Source organism: Hyalella azteca, unplaced genomic scaffold, assembly GCF_000764305.2.
Source record: "Hyalella azteca isolate HAZT.00-mixed unplaced genomic scaffold, Hazt_2.0.2 contig2483, whole genome shotgun sequence".
In the NCBI taxonomy this organism is placed as follows: domain Eukaryota; kingdom Metazoa; phylum Arthropoda; class Malacostraca; order Amphipoda; family Hyalellidae; genus Hyalella; species Hyalella azteca.
Genome location: NW_025932756.1, coordinates 372,387 through 388,386, shown reverse-complemented (window position 1 = coordinate 388,386; position 16,000 = coordinate 372,387). Strand labels below are relative to the sequence as shown.

At 39.7% G+C, this 16,000-nt stretch overlaps 1 protein-coding gene across 1 annotated transcript; it reads right to left on the bottom strand.

The window, feature by feature from the left end:
- Positions 1 to 278: 278 nt before the first annotated feature.
- LOC108671256 (neuropilin and tolloid-like protein 2) lies at positions 279 to 9,360 on the bottom strand. Its single transcript, XM_018158753.2, has 8 exons — positions 9,319 to 9,360; positions 6,365 to 6,517; positions 5,363 to 5,614; positions 4,120 to 4,280; positions 3,626 to 3,869; positions 2,447 to 2,574; positions 1,950 to 2,093; positions 279 to 1,516 (listed from the first exon to the last, which is right to left on the bottom strand). The coding sequence occupies exons 1-8, from the start codon at positions 9,353 to 9,355 to the stop codon at positions 941 to 943; spliced, it is 1,695 nt and encodes a 564-aa protein (XP_018014242.2). The 5' UTR covers positions 9,356 to 9,360; the 3' UTR covers positions 279 to 940.
- Between the last annotated feature and the right edge of the window lie 6,640 nt (positions 9,361 to 16,000).

The following is a 16,000-nucleotide window of genomic DNA, read 5'->3' as shown; positions in this document are numbered from 1 at the left end:
CTTTCGCTACAGCCCCACGTTACAACAATGGCGCAAAATGAAAAGCCGTTTGAAATAAGAACAATTTTCAAAAAAAAAGGAAAGTTAAAAAACTCAAAGTAACCAACTAAAATTTTCCAATTAGAAGATCGAGTTTTGATCACTTTTGATGAGACTCCACCGTGTCCTGGACTACGTGGAAGTTGCCAGGTTGAAATTTCATGATAATTTGTTTGAGATATTTTCAATTATTATTGATATTTAAAGGAGTCAATTAGAATATGAACAATTTTCGAGGACTCATCTCAGACATTATTAATTTTCGTCATTAATTTCAATTTTTTCCTCAGACTGTCTATAGAGCCAAAATATTTAGCTATTCACTATGTATTTTTCAAGTAAATATTGAATCAATATGATTCCTTATTAATTCTTACTTCAACAGGAGGTTTAACGATAAGGTGCGCAAACGTTCAAGAAACCAACAATTATTGTGAGAAAATTTATCGGGAGTTTAACCCCCTTGGTCTCACACGTCAATGGTCATGGTTTCAAACCACTAATCTGAGGAACATTATTTGTGAAGCCTTATCTGTTTATGGAGATTGTACCTATCTTGGAAAATATTATTTTTACCAAGACCATATGGGCCACAATTTTCTCGATAACGCACTCTAGTATAAATTTTCAATCCAATTGAGGTCACTACTCTATTTCACGATATATGCGGATTACGTGCGAATTGAAACCTCGCTTCATTAAATTGACGTTATTGGAATAAATTATTTGAAAGCAAAATTTCTTAGTAATTTGTTTTGATTATACGCTACTACGATCTCGGTGACTGGAATTGTTTCACTATTTCAATGTGGGACAGCAGACAAATACATGTATGATTAACATAATGCTTGATAATTGGCATCTCTCAGTTAGAGGCTGTAGTTTCTATGCAACACGCTAGTCAGTGAGTCACTAATACGTCTGGAGTCGACTTGGGAGACTTGGTGGCAGCTCTAGAAGTCTTGCCACTGACTTTATCTGACACGTTTATTACAGTGTGGGATCTATATCTGTAGGGATCATCGGACTCCACGGCGTAGGGATCTTGGGGAACACCTGTCCGACCATAGTGGGAAGCTGGAGGAGGGGGAGGAGTGGGAACAGGATCAGGACTTATTGCTAAGGAAACACCCGGAGGCCGACGTGTGGGAGGGGGTGGTGGAGGAGGAGTTCTTTGTCCGAGGGAATCCCTTTGGGTGCTTAAAGAATCGCGAGTTTGGCACTCGCAGTCTCTCATCTCAACGCTTGTTTCGTCTTCAAGTTCATCCATTTCATCGTCTAGGTCCTCGTCTTCTTCGCTGTCTTCCGAAGACCCGGGAAGACACGCACGTCCGTTCGGCTTGACGGTCGCCATGTAATCGTTGTCCTGCATAGTCGGCGGCCGTTGCTGAGTGACCACCGTCGTCGGCGTCGACGGAATTGACGTCATCGAGCGCGATCTTCCTTCCAGCTGCTCCCGAGATCTCCTTATATTCTCCTGCGGGTGTTGACACGAAGTTCAAAAACTTCGAACTTAGAATTAAGGTTGATAATTTAGGTCGATCTGGTTGAAAAGTTAGTGAGTTGTTATCAAGTGATTCCATGCATAGCACGGAATATTTAGCATTAATATATGTAAATTAAATATTACTTGCTAGAAAATGTATGGAAAAAATGCTCTTAATGCAATTGTAGCTACTTTTGCGTACATAATCACTTTCCAACCTTTTCCTGACTGAAAAATTATGCTAGATTCACTACTTTGATGGACATACCTTTACAGTTCTAAATTTTGTGTAATTTTGTTATTTAATCTTTGCCAACTTCGACGATATTTTTGCAAGTTCAGCACCCAGATTTTTCGGCCTTTCCCTATTTCTGCGAGTGCCGTTAATTTTTTACTTCCGAGGCCGGATTTTATTTTTCGTCACCTGAATTTGCCTGCCGTCGCTGATGAGTTTCCTGACGCAGTTGAAGCACATGGCGAAGCACATGCCGCCCAGCAGTCCACAACCCATCGTCAGTATGATGATGATGTGCTGAGACGTGATGTCAAATTTCAGCTTCTTCAGGTCCTGAAATCACGAATATCGTGCTACTCAACGGACATTCTTGAAGATAAAATTGCAGCGTGAGAAGTGAAAGGTTATTTAAGTTTTTAACTTAAATTCACTTAAATATATAGGTAGTTTTTTAACTCGTGTGTTGTGACGAAAGTGGGATTAGATTCTTTTGCATCTGCCCAATACTTTTTTTAAAGCACGCAATAAATGTGGCAGTAATTTGTGGTTGAGACACAACCTTAAGTCAGAACGCAGATGCTAAATTAATATAACTAGAACGCAACCGAGGTTCAAACGAACCATGAAACAATTGTACTGTAAAAAGAATGGTAGTTGCACCGATGTTTGGCTAAAGTATTACTCACACTGCAGCCTTCCTCGTCGTACTCGTGCCTGCAGTTCTTGATGTCGTTGCACTCAAGCGAGGCATCGATGCACGTCGCGTCGTCGCAGTCGTACTCGTCCGGCCGACAGACGTTCTGGTCATCGGACTCTGCGTCATAAGCGCAATGCTTCTTGGTTATGCATGAATTAATGGAATTTAAGTTCTGCCTAAAGAGGTGTGAGATCGCTTTCAACATAATTCAGGTACGATTTAGCTCTATGATAATTTATTTTAAAGAGATTTTAACGCGGAATGAAAGAAAAAGTATGGCATTAAGATTGTTTATCGATTTTTGAAAACATTCTGTACAGTTAACTTTGGAGAATATTGTAGATTTTCCGTGATTATCTGCTAGTGGTATTTGTAATTTAGCCCTGAGTAGCAGTAATTATTTAAATACGACAGACCATGGAAACGTTAAAACTTGACTTGTGTTTCCACTTAACCGTCAAAAGGACTATTAAATCATTGACAATTTAGATTCTCAGATAAGTTGAACGTCTAATAGCAGTTTTCAGTTCATAGAAATTCTAGCAGTAAAAACTGACGATGGCGTCGCCTTGTTTTTTCAAACAAAAATAACAAGAAAAATAATAGATTAAGAACTATAAGAGATTCGGACAGTCCCTGTAAATTAAAGCTTTGATTATACCACGGTGTATCTCAGCTCGACTTATTTTGTATCGTTCTTAATATATTGGGGATTTTGACAAGCCTTAAACTGTAACAATTAACAGGCTCAAAAAATCGGCGCTTGAAATAAAATGATATCAAGTCCGGATGTCTCAGACACAATGAGGATAATAATTGCTTTAAAATAACACACAATAAAATTTCCCATTCGAAACTTTTGTCGCAGCAACCGACAAGGCTTTCATATTACGGAGCCAGAGTTAGATAAAGTCCTGTATTAAAATAACCTTTGCAGAGACTAAAATATATCCATTTGACATAAATAAATGCCAGAAAATTAATACAATTGTGGAGATAACTCATTCATTGGATATTCAAGCGCCTATAATGTTTATGCAGTTATATTGAGTCATTCTTAACTAGAAATAAACCATGAGTATAGTTACTCCGTTGTCTCTACTTGTCTCAAACAAATATCACTAATCTTCCTACAATTCTCGCCCTGCCAGCAGTCCACACCACGCACCTCCTTCCACGATTCTCTCCCTGAAGGAAGTGAACCAAGCCTTGAACTTGGAGTGTCTTGCTTGTCCCACGGCGAAGAAGCGAACGTGCATCACATTTGTGGTCGTCACCACAGAGTCTGCCACGGATCCGCAGAAATGCTTCAACCGCGATCGCAGATCTCGAGCTTCTCCGAAAAGATCCACGAAATTCACATCGCACTCGTTCGGCTGATGCAACTCAAACTCCTCGAAAAATAAGTAAATCTGAAACGCAGAAATTATGGATACGGAATAATTACGTGATACATTAACAAGGATAATTTTATTTTAAACTTTGCCGATTCAAGCTGCGCACGAAGCATTTTTTATTTAAAAAATCTTAATTTCGCGTGATTTTTAACCAGCAACTTTAATTGAGGTAATTAAATAGGGTTTTTAATACAAAATCGTACGGTAAGCTCTTATTTATTATATACAATTCAGATATTCCAGTAATGTACTGCACAGTACTCACCATGTGTCCCTCTTGCACGCGGATGGTCCAGGTGCAGTCTATAGGCATGCGGTATGTGTAGGAATAATTGAAACGAAACTGAGGAATTTCTGCATTGGAAATCACGCCAGCCACGCCCCCGGTCTCGAAACTGCAAGGCGGGATTTCCGGTCTACCCATTTCTGAAAAATTAAATGATTTAGATACGTTTAGAATATAAATAAAATATTATTGAAGAGTGCTTCAATGGCACCAAATCCTAATAAATTTGTACGTTTCCAGCGACATAATTTTTAGTTATTTTATGCCCTCTCGGAGACCGGATTTTTTCCGTAATGTGAACCAATTCCTTGCCATTGTTATTAGTTTTACCTTGTAATATTTTTTACTGTTTGAAGAAAAAAAAAACTCCTTTTCTAGGTAACAGATAAATTAGACGATTAATCAATTTTGTTTAGCAATTAATATCTCATATATTTTGGAAAGAACCATTTCGCTTACTCATGTATCATTATAAGTATGCCTAATTTGCATCTTTGTAGTCCAAAATTTGTAGATGTCTAACAATGTCTACTATCCTCGGGCCTCAAGCATAATCAGAGCCTAATCCTCGGTCCTAAGAGGACGGACGATTAACCATATAAAATATTCGACTTGTCTTGCTAATCATTTAGCATCTTCAGGCCAACTCCCGTCTATACAATTTAGTCAAAATGCAGCTGGGACGAGTTAATGCTTCAGGAGTGGCTTCTGCCAAATTATTGATTCTATGGAATGTTGTACATGTCAGGTTAAGCCCGTGTACCGCACAAAATGGAAAGCTAAGATTTTTTACGTTTTTGAGCACACCGAGATCCTGTTGACTGACTCCTCCGAAATGGTCGGTTTCGTGAAACCAAAATTTCTTCCATTATCTACAACCTTTAAAAATCTGGTTAATTGTATACGGTACTGATGATCTGGACTCGTGCATCTCGTGTTAGAAAGGTGTCGCGTTATCTTTAGAATAATGTCAAGTTATCTTTGCAATAATGTCGTGGTGTCATTTGCCAGAGTTTGGGTTCCCATGATGCTTGATGCATTAATAGGGCTGTCATTTCTCCGCATACGAATACGAACGATTACTGGGACACGTTCTTCATGCGGCTGGTGTCATACATGCCATTCCTTTTAATTTATTTTCGAATAGATTATTCAGAATCTTCTACATCTTATTTATTGTTCATGTTATTAATTTCGAACTTTAAACTAAGTTATATCTAACCTTGCATGATGAATTCATAGACAGCTCGGAAGCCTTTGTACTCGAGGCTCTCGTCGGAGCGGAACCGGAGCCACAGATGCCGGTCCTGGGAAGTTATGATGGGCGGGAAGTCAGAGCCGCAGTAGCGCCCCACGAGGTCAGAGTAGCCGTGCTGTCCGTCTCTGATCTCCAGAAAGTCGTTCTCGCAGTTCTCGGAAGGCTCGATCTCGAAATGGTCGCGGAAATCTACTCGTATTATGTAGCCAAATTCCGCTGCGTGGGATAATAAAAAAAATTGAATCACAGAAGTCGGAAATATCCTAGACGAGAAAATGTACGGACAGAAAAGAAATATATTATAACTTTGTATACGATATGTATATATAGTTCTGAGTGTGTTTGTCACAGATCTGGAAAATATCGTCATTTGCAATATTAACTACGTCTGGGGAGGAATATATTAGCCTCTCCTCTTGCATTCGGAGCATCATATACATAAAAAGCAATTCTATATCTCTACTGCTACTTACTTAATACCAAGGAAATCTACATATAAGGTAAACCAGAATATGTATACATTTCAGTCAAGTTCATTTTTTATAAATATGACGGGCATGGAAGATTTGGGTCTCTTGTGCAACATATCGAGTAATAAGTTATGGTGCTCATGTAGTTTGGTGCACACCTCTTACATAACACCAACCCACGGGGTGGTTCACCCCTAAACCTCCGTGTACCCGTTCATATACCCCTCCATGTATCTCTCCATGCACCTCTCTACGTACTTCTCCTTGGGTTCCTTCATGTACCACTCCATGCGCCCCTCCATGCACCCCTCCACGTACCCCTCCATGGGCCCCATCATGAACAACTCCATCTTCACCTCCATACCAATGTCCATGTATTCCTCTACATACCCCACCATGAACTGTCCTATTACCGACAATGTTTTGTCTGCTCAGTAGGTACTTTGGAAATATGTATCCCTCCGCGGGATAACATTCGCTACGGTAGAGGGCGTACCTTCAATGTTGAGGGTACAGTCGGTGTTGTTGGGGTACTTGCTGGGGTACATTGGACTGTAGAATTCCTGCGAGTCTTTATTAGCTTCAGAGAAAGAGCGACATCGCTCCTCGAGGGTGAGCGGCCGGTCCAGGTAAGAGTCATCATACTGACCTGTGTGATGGTGTGAAGAAGCATATTATTTTCTACACGGCTTCGTATATATATGGATATTCGCTACCATATTAAGATATCTGCTATCTAAAGAGATATCTTACATATATTTGCAAATTAAGATATCTGCTATCATATTATTATTACCACTCATATTGGACACCATATTAAGGGTGAAGAAACTTGAAGGGCCTCATTAACAGATCATTAAGTGAAAAAAATAACTATTAAGTTTCTCCATCATAATTTTTACTTGGGATTGGGAAGTTATTCGTGGTGTGAATTAATGACTAGGTAAATATTAATTATATGAATGACGTACGTGTCAAAGTAACTAATATAACATTGAGCACTAATTAAATTATTTGGTATGATTCCCATGGATACGAGCAAGTAATTAACAATATTGAAATGTTATCAAAAGTTATTTTTTGATTGATTTGAGAATAGAATTATCAACTTTTTCTCAATATATTTCGATGGCACTGAGCCCACATTTTATGATTTCCTGAAGCGCTTCTGGCAGCCTTGCCCACGAGAAAGTAAAAAGCGAAGGTTCGATTGTGGACGGCAATCGAGCGGACTTCTATAGCCTTCTTTGAACTTATTAGAAGAGTTGAGGCTTAAAGATAAGAGCGAGCCAAGTGAGCTGGACGATTGGCGCCGTTATGAGCAAAATAAGAGAGAACTTCTGCGCCGGCAATTAAAGCTTGTGGCCGCAGACTGCCTGCGTGTCTGTGCTCTGAACTCCACTAGGCAAATCAAAAGGCCCTGATACCGATAAGGTTTTGTTAGCTCTGTAAGTACTTTGGAAATATTGGCAGAAAATAAGGTATTTTCAGTGTTTAAATAATGCGTGCTGAATTCTTAAATAATTCCAAACTATTATGTCGCATCTAGATCATCTTATTGTTGCTTGGACATTGATTTAAATATTTCGGCGATTTGTTGCAGTTCAGTTCGTATAAAATTGGGACACCAATATTGCATGGTTCTGTATTGTATTACAAGTGTTGTCTATTATTGTAACTGTTCACAATATAGGCAAGTATAGTGTCATTTTGCAGGCATCGCCATAATGTTGACAGCTGCTAATAATAGTAGCTATCGTGTGTCGAGTATCGCATCCTGTTGCCTGTATCAACCAATATGGCGCCTTGATGTTAACTTCGCCTTGTGTTGCCTCTTGTTGCCAGTTTAGTGGATAGTATTGTGTTGACAATATCATGAATTATTGCATCATTTAGATGGTATAACCAATTTTCGAATTATATTGGCTGTAACACAATACATGTGTAACAGAGTGTTGCCAGTAGCGACAATATCGTAACGCGTTGACAGTATTGCCGAGTATAGCGACGAGTTGCTAAAAGAGCCGATTATCACGTCATGCTCCCTGTTCGCGTAGGGTTGCCAGTATCGCCGTGAAGTTGCCAGTATCGCATCGGGTTGCCAGTATTGCGTTGGATTGCCAGTATCGCGTGGATATGCCACGTATATCGCGTGGGGTTGACAGTATCGCGTCAGGTTGCCAGTATCGCGTCAGGTTGCCAGTATCGCGTCGAGTTACCAGTATCGCGTGGGGTTGCCAGTATCGCGTGGGCTTGCCAGTATAGCATCATGTTGCCAGTATCGCGTGGGGTTGCCAGTATCCCGTGGGGTTGCCAGTATCGCGTCGGGCTGCCAGTATCGCGTGGGGTGGCCAGTATCGCGTGGGGTTGCCAATATAGCGTCGGGTTGCCAGTATCGCGTGGGGTTGCCAATATAGCGTCGGGTTGCCAGTATCGCGTGGGGTTGCCAGTATCGCGTGGGGTTGCCAGTATCGCGTGGGGTTGCCAGTATCGCGTGGGGTTGCCAGTATCGCGTGGGGTTGCCAGTATCGCGTGGGGTTGCCAGTATCGCTTGGGGTTGCCATTATCGCGTGGGGTTGCCAGTATCGCGTGGGGTTGCCAGTATCGCGTGGGGTTGCCAGTATCGCGTGGGGTTGCCAGTCTCGCCGAGTATCGCGTCTAGCACGTCTTGCTTCTCTTGTTCCGCTCGGACGAACTCAGACGAAACGGAAGCGACGCCACCCCATCGAGTGAGGGGGAGGGGGAGGGTTGAGGAAGAACAGGGGGATGAAGAGGAGGAAGAAGAGGAGGAAGAAGAGGAGGAAGGGGAGAGGGTTAAGGAAGGAGGCACGATGAGGAGGAGGAGGGGGAGAGGGTGTAGGAAGAAGAGGGGATGAAGAGGAAGAAGGGACAGAGTGGAGGAAGGAAGGGGGGATAAAGATGGGCACATGGAAGGGTATATAGCGATTAAATTATTATACCTATAATATTATTATCTACCAATTAAGGTAGAAATGCACACCGAGAAACGAGGAACAATCTCGATTTGCGTAAATAATTATGAAGAACTCTTACTATCAATTATTTTTAATACTTAAAAATAAATATCTCATCTGTTTACACGAGCATTCAAATACTGCCTATTTCATTATACTACTTATTACCATTTTTTTTATACTTAAATGCGTGATAAGCAGTTTTTCTGTTAGTGTACAATCATTTCATTTCCTAAATGACAGGAGCGTGCAAACTCCTAAAATATATAAACCTTCACTCACAAACGACAAACAATTCAAATGTATTATTTCGTGTAGCATAAACTTGGTATTTCAATATACTGTATATCCTATAAATTTCTAAGCTCAACAATTTACGCTAAAAATACTAGTTTAATTATAGCTGATGTTTGGATGAATAAACTTTATATACAAATGAATACATACAATAAATTATAACATACGAATTGCTCACCGTTCACCGCAGGGCAGATGGACGACACCAACAACATCAGCAGCACTGCAAGACAAAGAAGTACGGACAGTCAGTATCATCACTGATATATGTTGCTAATATCATCACCGGGATCACGATTATTCTCGCCCTCCTCTGCCATAATGATTCTTAACTATCATACACTAACCATCCTGTACTGCAATCAACATCACAATACTAACCATGCTGTCACCACGACATCATCAATCATGTTATAATCATCGAAAATCATTTAGTCCTCTCATCTATACGCTACGATGATCGCTACCATAATCTACCGTGCACGTTTATCTCAGTTGCTACAAAAAGCCCAATCGTACGGAATAGTCTGCAATCCTAGCCTCATAGTCGTAATCCCCACCACATGAATCACAGTCACTCCAATAATCAGTTGTATCTACTCAATAATAACCAATCCTTGTTGCCGCAAAGATGATCACTGCCAGAATCCTTAACCAAACAAATCCCTGTCACTACAATAATCACTGTTAACGCAACCATATACATTTAATCAATCATACCCTCCACCAAGATGATCACTGCCATAATCCCCCACCACATTAATCAGTCACCAAAATAATATTCTCTCTCATCCACCACCATCGTGATCACCCTCCTCCAAATCACCCTCCTCCAACCCTGTTAATCACCGTTGAAGCTGCCGACGATTATGCAAATCGACGACAGCGGCAGATCGCAGCGACTTCAGCTTGTGTCGTTCCATTTATAAACTATGTTAAAGCCTTTAAATATGTTTCACGTTATACGAACTTTGTTACGAACAAAATTCGAAACTTTTACTGTGTAAATAAATTTGGGTATTAAAATTTTCATGGGCTGTCGATGACACAAAAATTTTTCGCTATTTAACCATTTTATGATTAACAAACAACAAGGAAGGGACTGTAGCTCAGAGAGCTCAACGACATTCAATCGCCTTAATCCCTCTCAAAAAATCTATCGCTATTGGGACAAATGTTAAATGATGACTCATAGCAGGGCAAAGTGCATCGCGATTGGGACAAATCTCGCTTATTTCACTGAGTACAGTCCCCGAACCCCAGTGACACACCTCGGTGGTCTCGGCATCACAGACAGCGTCGGCCGCAGCCTCGCGAGCTGCCTGCGCTGTTATCTAAGCAAACGTCAAGCATTTGTGCAGGCCGCGCATATTAGCTCGGCCTGTTTTGCTTATCGTCGCTCCGCCTTTGATATGCCACCACATTCTGACCCACAACATTCCCTTGCATTTCTCACTCAGACTCGATTATGCAAATTCAGTTCGTTGAGTGTGACATGAATATCTATTTATTTGAAAAATTCATTTTCTGAAGTTTTGAATTAGTGGAAATTCCGGTAAAATAGAAGCTCAGATAAAAACATGACCGAAAGTTGAAAGTTGAAATAATAAACGGCATTGCCTGTTAGGAAAATAATTTTAACACTATTATAAATTAGATTATTTTGAGTGGCTACACGAGAAAATTTTTACTCGAAATTTTTACAAAAACATGCTCAGCATATTAGGTAAATATTTTGAAACACGAAATTTATTTCCCAGTTACATGATATCTTGTTAAATATGATTTATGTTGTTAAAGTTGGTATCAGTTCTCACAGGGCTAATCACCAGGCTTATGTTGAAGCGATCAGAAATAGTTTAAAATAACAGAGCCTAGTAGAGTTCCTGAAGCTAATGAGCCTCAGATAAATTATTCCTAATCATCAAAACTTCATCAAATGCAAACTTTGGTCCTTGCTTAGTTGGTGGCCATTAAAATAACTAACTTTCTCGACAGCAAACCTCCGCTCCTGCCATTTACCGGCTACCCTACTGAAAATTTTAGGAGAAAAGGGAACAGTTGCTCAGCACTGAATGTGTGGCTGGCTGCCGATCACAGGTTTTCTTTTATATGGGGCTGCTAATGAAAGTCACCATAGGCATTTTTTTTAATTTCCATAAAAAAGGAAAATATCTAATTTACATTAAATAATATATATATAATTATTAGCCTTCCGTAACAGCTTTTTGAATAATTCGATCGCTAAATTCCATTCTATTGTCCACTATTTAATTCTACGCGGCGTGAAAGAATTTTCCGGTTACTGAGAAATTTCACGCCAAAACAGACGCCTCCTAATTGATTTGGGTCACTAAATTCCTCAAATGTAATTAGCGTGAAATTATTCCATTAAGGCCTTACAGCAACAACAACAACACGCGAAATGACGTGTCAGGCTAACATAAATATAACATATCATGCATGACTTATAAACATAACATGCATGACGTGTGTCTTCGGGAGAGCAGCCGTACATCCCTAATTTTGTACACCAATCAGCCCTGAATGGAACGCTTAGCATATTTCCGGATGCCCACCAATCAACCGCCAATTAAGCCTGCCGTCAGTAACCAGCCCATGACTGGTTACTGACGGCCTCTGGCCGGTCGACCGTAGGCTGATTCGACACACGGGACAGACACGGACGGGTCGGTGGCGGGCATCACAATCACTGCAAGGTTCCGGCGCGCTCTGTCCGGGTGGTGCAAAATTTTTTTGCGTATTGGCAGACGATGCTGGGTCATTCTAAGTCAGGCTACTTCCTGGTGGTCTGATTGATCTAATTTACTGGATGTGATCTGTCTGGTGGCGTGCGGCTAAAAATGTTACAGTCAAGAATTATTTTGGCTACGTTCTTGAGGGAAGGGATCATGATAGTCCATTCGAAGCACGGCAGTGGTGGTCTCCGACAGGCGTCCCGTGTCTTCAACTCATGTGTCTAATGAACGTACAGAGCCATCACTTAAACATCGGTGACTTGCAGGCGTCCTATGGGTAATATGAGATAAGGTCGCTGTTCGGAGGCCGCTGATCAGAGATAACAATAATAATAATAATAATAATTATTATTATTATTATTATTTTTAATTAATAAATAATAATAATAATTATTATTATTAATAATTAATAAATAATAATAATAATAAAATTCCTCTGTGTGTCCCTTTTAGGACAGTGCAACTGCTCATCTACTGACTTTTCAATTTTTATCGATAATTTATAACCAATGGACGAAATTCACGACTCAATTAGCAGTAGGATAATATTTATAATAAAATCGATAATTTTTGTCTGGCTAATATTTTGATATAAACTTCATTTTAGAAACTGTTGGTACTGTATTACCTTTCTACATCAATTATTTAATATTATCATGCGGAAATGACTTACAACAGAGATTATTCAATGTCTTAAATAGCAAGCGAAAGAAATCCCGATATAAAGATTTGCATGCACGCGGTCCAAGAGAATTAATTATGAACGTTCCAGACGCGTCTGTTGATGTTCCATTGAACGCTGATGATCTTAAAACATTCGCTGCGCATAATTCAATTAATAATCGCTTTTTCTCCAGAAAATTTTTGAATTACGACCAAGTTTTTACTTTTACCGAGAAATTTTATAAAAAGCACAGAATTAATCTTGGCGACAATGCTGATTAGAAGAACATTTGATCGGAAATATTCTGTTTTAATAAAATTTTGTTTCTAAAATGTGTTTCTTCATCTCGTTCAGTTGTACGAATATTGTAAATTGTAACTAAATAATATTCTCAAAAGCTCATATGTTGCCCAAGAGTCGGCTGATGAGGACTATATTTACTTTTCCTATAAATACGATGTCAAAGAAATAATGCGATGAAAGTTGAATTTGGTTCATGTTTTCTTGTATTGTTTTCAGAATTAGTGCGATGAGACTTGAAAATTGGCTGCGAGAGAAGAAGTTTTTAAACATAAATTCAGGAATTTTTCTTCATAGATTTTATGTTCATGTTATGTTTCATGGATATTCTAAGTAAATTTTTATATATATTGATCATGCTACTGCATTCTATTAATTTAGCCAAATATATTGAAGGATTACTTGCTATGGAGGATTCGGAATCCCTCTCTTCTGGCATGATCGCCTATATATGAAGGTAAGCTACTGGAACAATGCCGGATAATTGCAAGTCCCGTCATCAATTGCTACTAATTGATTGAAATTGGATTTATAAGCGATATATTTGAGTTAATAGATTATTATAAGCCAGCTTTCGCTGCCGACACCCACCAAAATTGAATGAGGCGTATTGAATTCGTTATTTAATGCCTTCAAATAACATGTTCGCAATTCACTGCCGTAAAGGTTTTTAAATATAAATTATAGTTGAGAGATGTAAAAGCTTCCCCGCAAGTTCTTACGTCGGAGAATATTAGGTAATACATTTTTTATCGATTTTGTACTCTTATTACGATAAGCAGTTGAAAAGGTAATAAATTATAGATATAATACGCCCGATAAGTGAGGTTCCATTCATTAATTAATTGTATTAAAGTCTTGTCCTCATTTTTTTCATTTTTGCTCTCAATGAAAGATTTTCAGGAGAGTCGCATAATTTTATTTAGTTTGCTTTGTCTGAATTGACGTTGGCTTTTAAACAGTCGAACATTACTGAAGATCATTGTCAAAACATCGATATAATTAGAGTTCAGAAACCCGTAAGAGGTTCTAAATGTTTAACGGAAATCCGATAGTTATTCTTAGGAATTAATGGGCCTTATTTTTTTACAGTGGGTATTATATATTTCTTAAATAATAACAAAAGGATATTAAAACTTTGATTAGGAAGATGCAGCGGTTGGATGTTCCAATATTTCCCAGAATATTTGTGTTTTCAACAAGGCTGACATTAATGAGGTAATATATTAAAGGCCATACGGTGAACAATGGACATATATATAAATCCTATCGATTTAATGGGAAATAACATGTAACTGCCAACCATCGGTCAATGAAATGTCACTTTTATTCTGTCGAAAAATTGTAATATTTTTCAGTTATTAATTCGGTCTATGGGCATCAAAACAGTCGCGCCTTAATGTTTAACTGTTTCTATTCCACATTACGGGACAGAAATTGTGCTTCGTTAGGAAATTATCGGCGGCTCCGAAACGCACAATCTAAAGTTTTTCCGTGATAGCCGATGGGTTAATATTTTAAAACGAGAAAAATTATTCGCAGGCTCAGTGACGCCGTTTGCTCGCAGTAAGGCAACAAATTGAGTTCGTTGATGGCAGCAATTTTATGGGAAGTGTACAAAGGAAGCTGCACTCGTTCATCATAAACCCCAGTCCCCGCTGAGGCTAAAAGCTTCCCCTCTTAACGGGGCACAAAAACGCTAACCCCTCAGAGGGCAGCTGCACATCAACGGGGTGGCGGCGTGAACCCCGACCCTGGGTATGCGATAGTAAATTTCGGGGGTTAGAGGCTGGTCTATGCCATAGTTTTTATATCGGCAGTGATTCCATCGTAATACTATAGTTAATTATGGCCGTACCTAGTATTCAGCAGTACATTTCAATGTACAAGTAGGCATGAATTGTTATATACTATTTTCGTGATGAGATCGAAATGATAATGCAACGAGGACGCTGAGAAACTTGATTGTTCTCATAGCAGCGTACGAAAAGCACCTGCAGGGTACAGCTGCACCTGCACTGCAGCACTGCACCTGCACTGTAGAGCTTCACCTGCACTGCAGCGCTGCACCTGCACTGCAGCGCTGCACCTGCACTGCAACGCTGCACCTGTAGCTGGCATCGGCCATCGTGTGAGTGGAGGAGTAGAAGGACGGGAAATAAAGTGAGGAAGTGAATAGTAATATCATGATGAATATTGGTCGAGGCAATAGAGCGAGGCTTGGGGGAGGGCGAGGGAATAAAGCGAGGAGGGGAGGAGAGGGTGAGGAAATTGAGCGGGGCTCGGGGAGAGGGTGCAGGGATAGAGCGGGGCTCGGGGGGAGGGTGTCAGGGATAGAGCGGGGCTCGGGGGTAGGATGTCAGGGATAGAGCGGAGCTCGGGGGGAGGGTGCAGGGATAGAGTGGGAGGGAGGGAGCGCTCTGGTCCTAAATTGCTTAAGGGGATCGTGATGAGAAAACCGGGGGAACCTCCCCGTGATTTGGGGTGTGGGGGATTGATGGGGAACTATCGGGGTCTAGACGATGAAGAAACTCTTGAAATAAGCATCTATGATAAATGCGGACATTTCCACTGATATGAGAAAATTTTCACTTTTAGCTCATTTTGTCTGCGAACAGTTCAACAACTAAAATGGTTAAGTTGTATTATATGTTAATTATTAACTTTCATATTTTTTGGTTGAGTGGTTTTACGATTTTTATTCATGCGCTTCAAAATTTTTTTGACTCTTGATTATATTCATAACTGGCACTTTCTTATTGTATTTTTGTATCGTTACATTTGATTAAATAGCACTGCAAAAAATATTGAGCTCAAGATGAAGTCATTTACGTCATACAGCAAATAAGCCGACTCACTCGATATGGAATTTTGAATATTGAGTCTCGATTTGTACGATTTAATTCAGGGAACTTGTTCACCTAACAATATTAATTAACCAGAGGTGATTTTCATTTAATTTGAGGCTTACCATTGTTGCCTCATTTGATCGTAAAATGACACTGCATACTAAATCATGGATGAATTTAAGCTCTATTTATTGTGAATGGCAATTCACTCTGATATATTGAAATACGATGTTCAAGAGCGGATATCCTGACAACTATTCTTATTTTCTAAAAATTTTCTAAAATAAA

What these genes read in the sequence shown, in the direction of transcription:
- LOC108671256 (XM_018158753.2), bottom strand. Translation starts at nt 9,355, where the DNA reads ATGTTGTTGGTGTCGTCCATCTGCCCTGCGGTGAACG. An exon ending in CTATGAATTCATCATGCAAG is followed by an intron (nt 4,281 to 5,362) that starts GTTAGATATAAC and finishes TTAATTTTTCAG; the next exon opens with AAATGGGTAGACCGGAAATC. An exon ending in GCGTGCAAGAGGGACACATG is followed by an intron (nt 3,870 to 4,119) that starts GTGAGTACTGTG and finishes TCTGCGTTTCAG; the next exon opens with ATTTACTTATTTTTCGAGGA.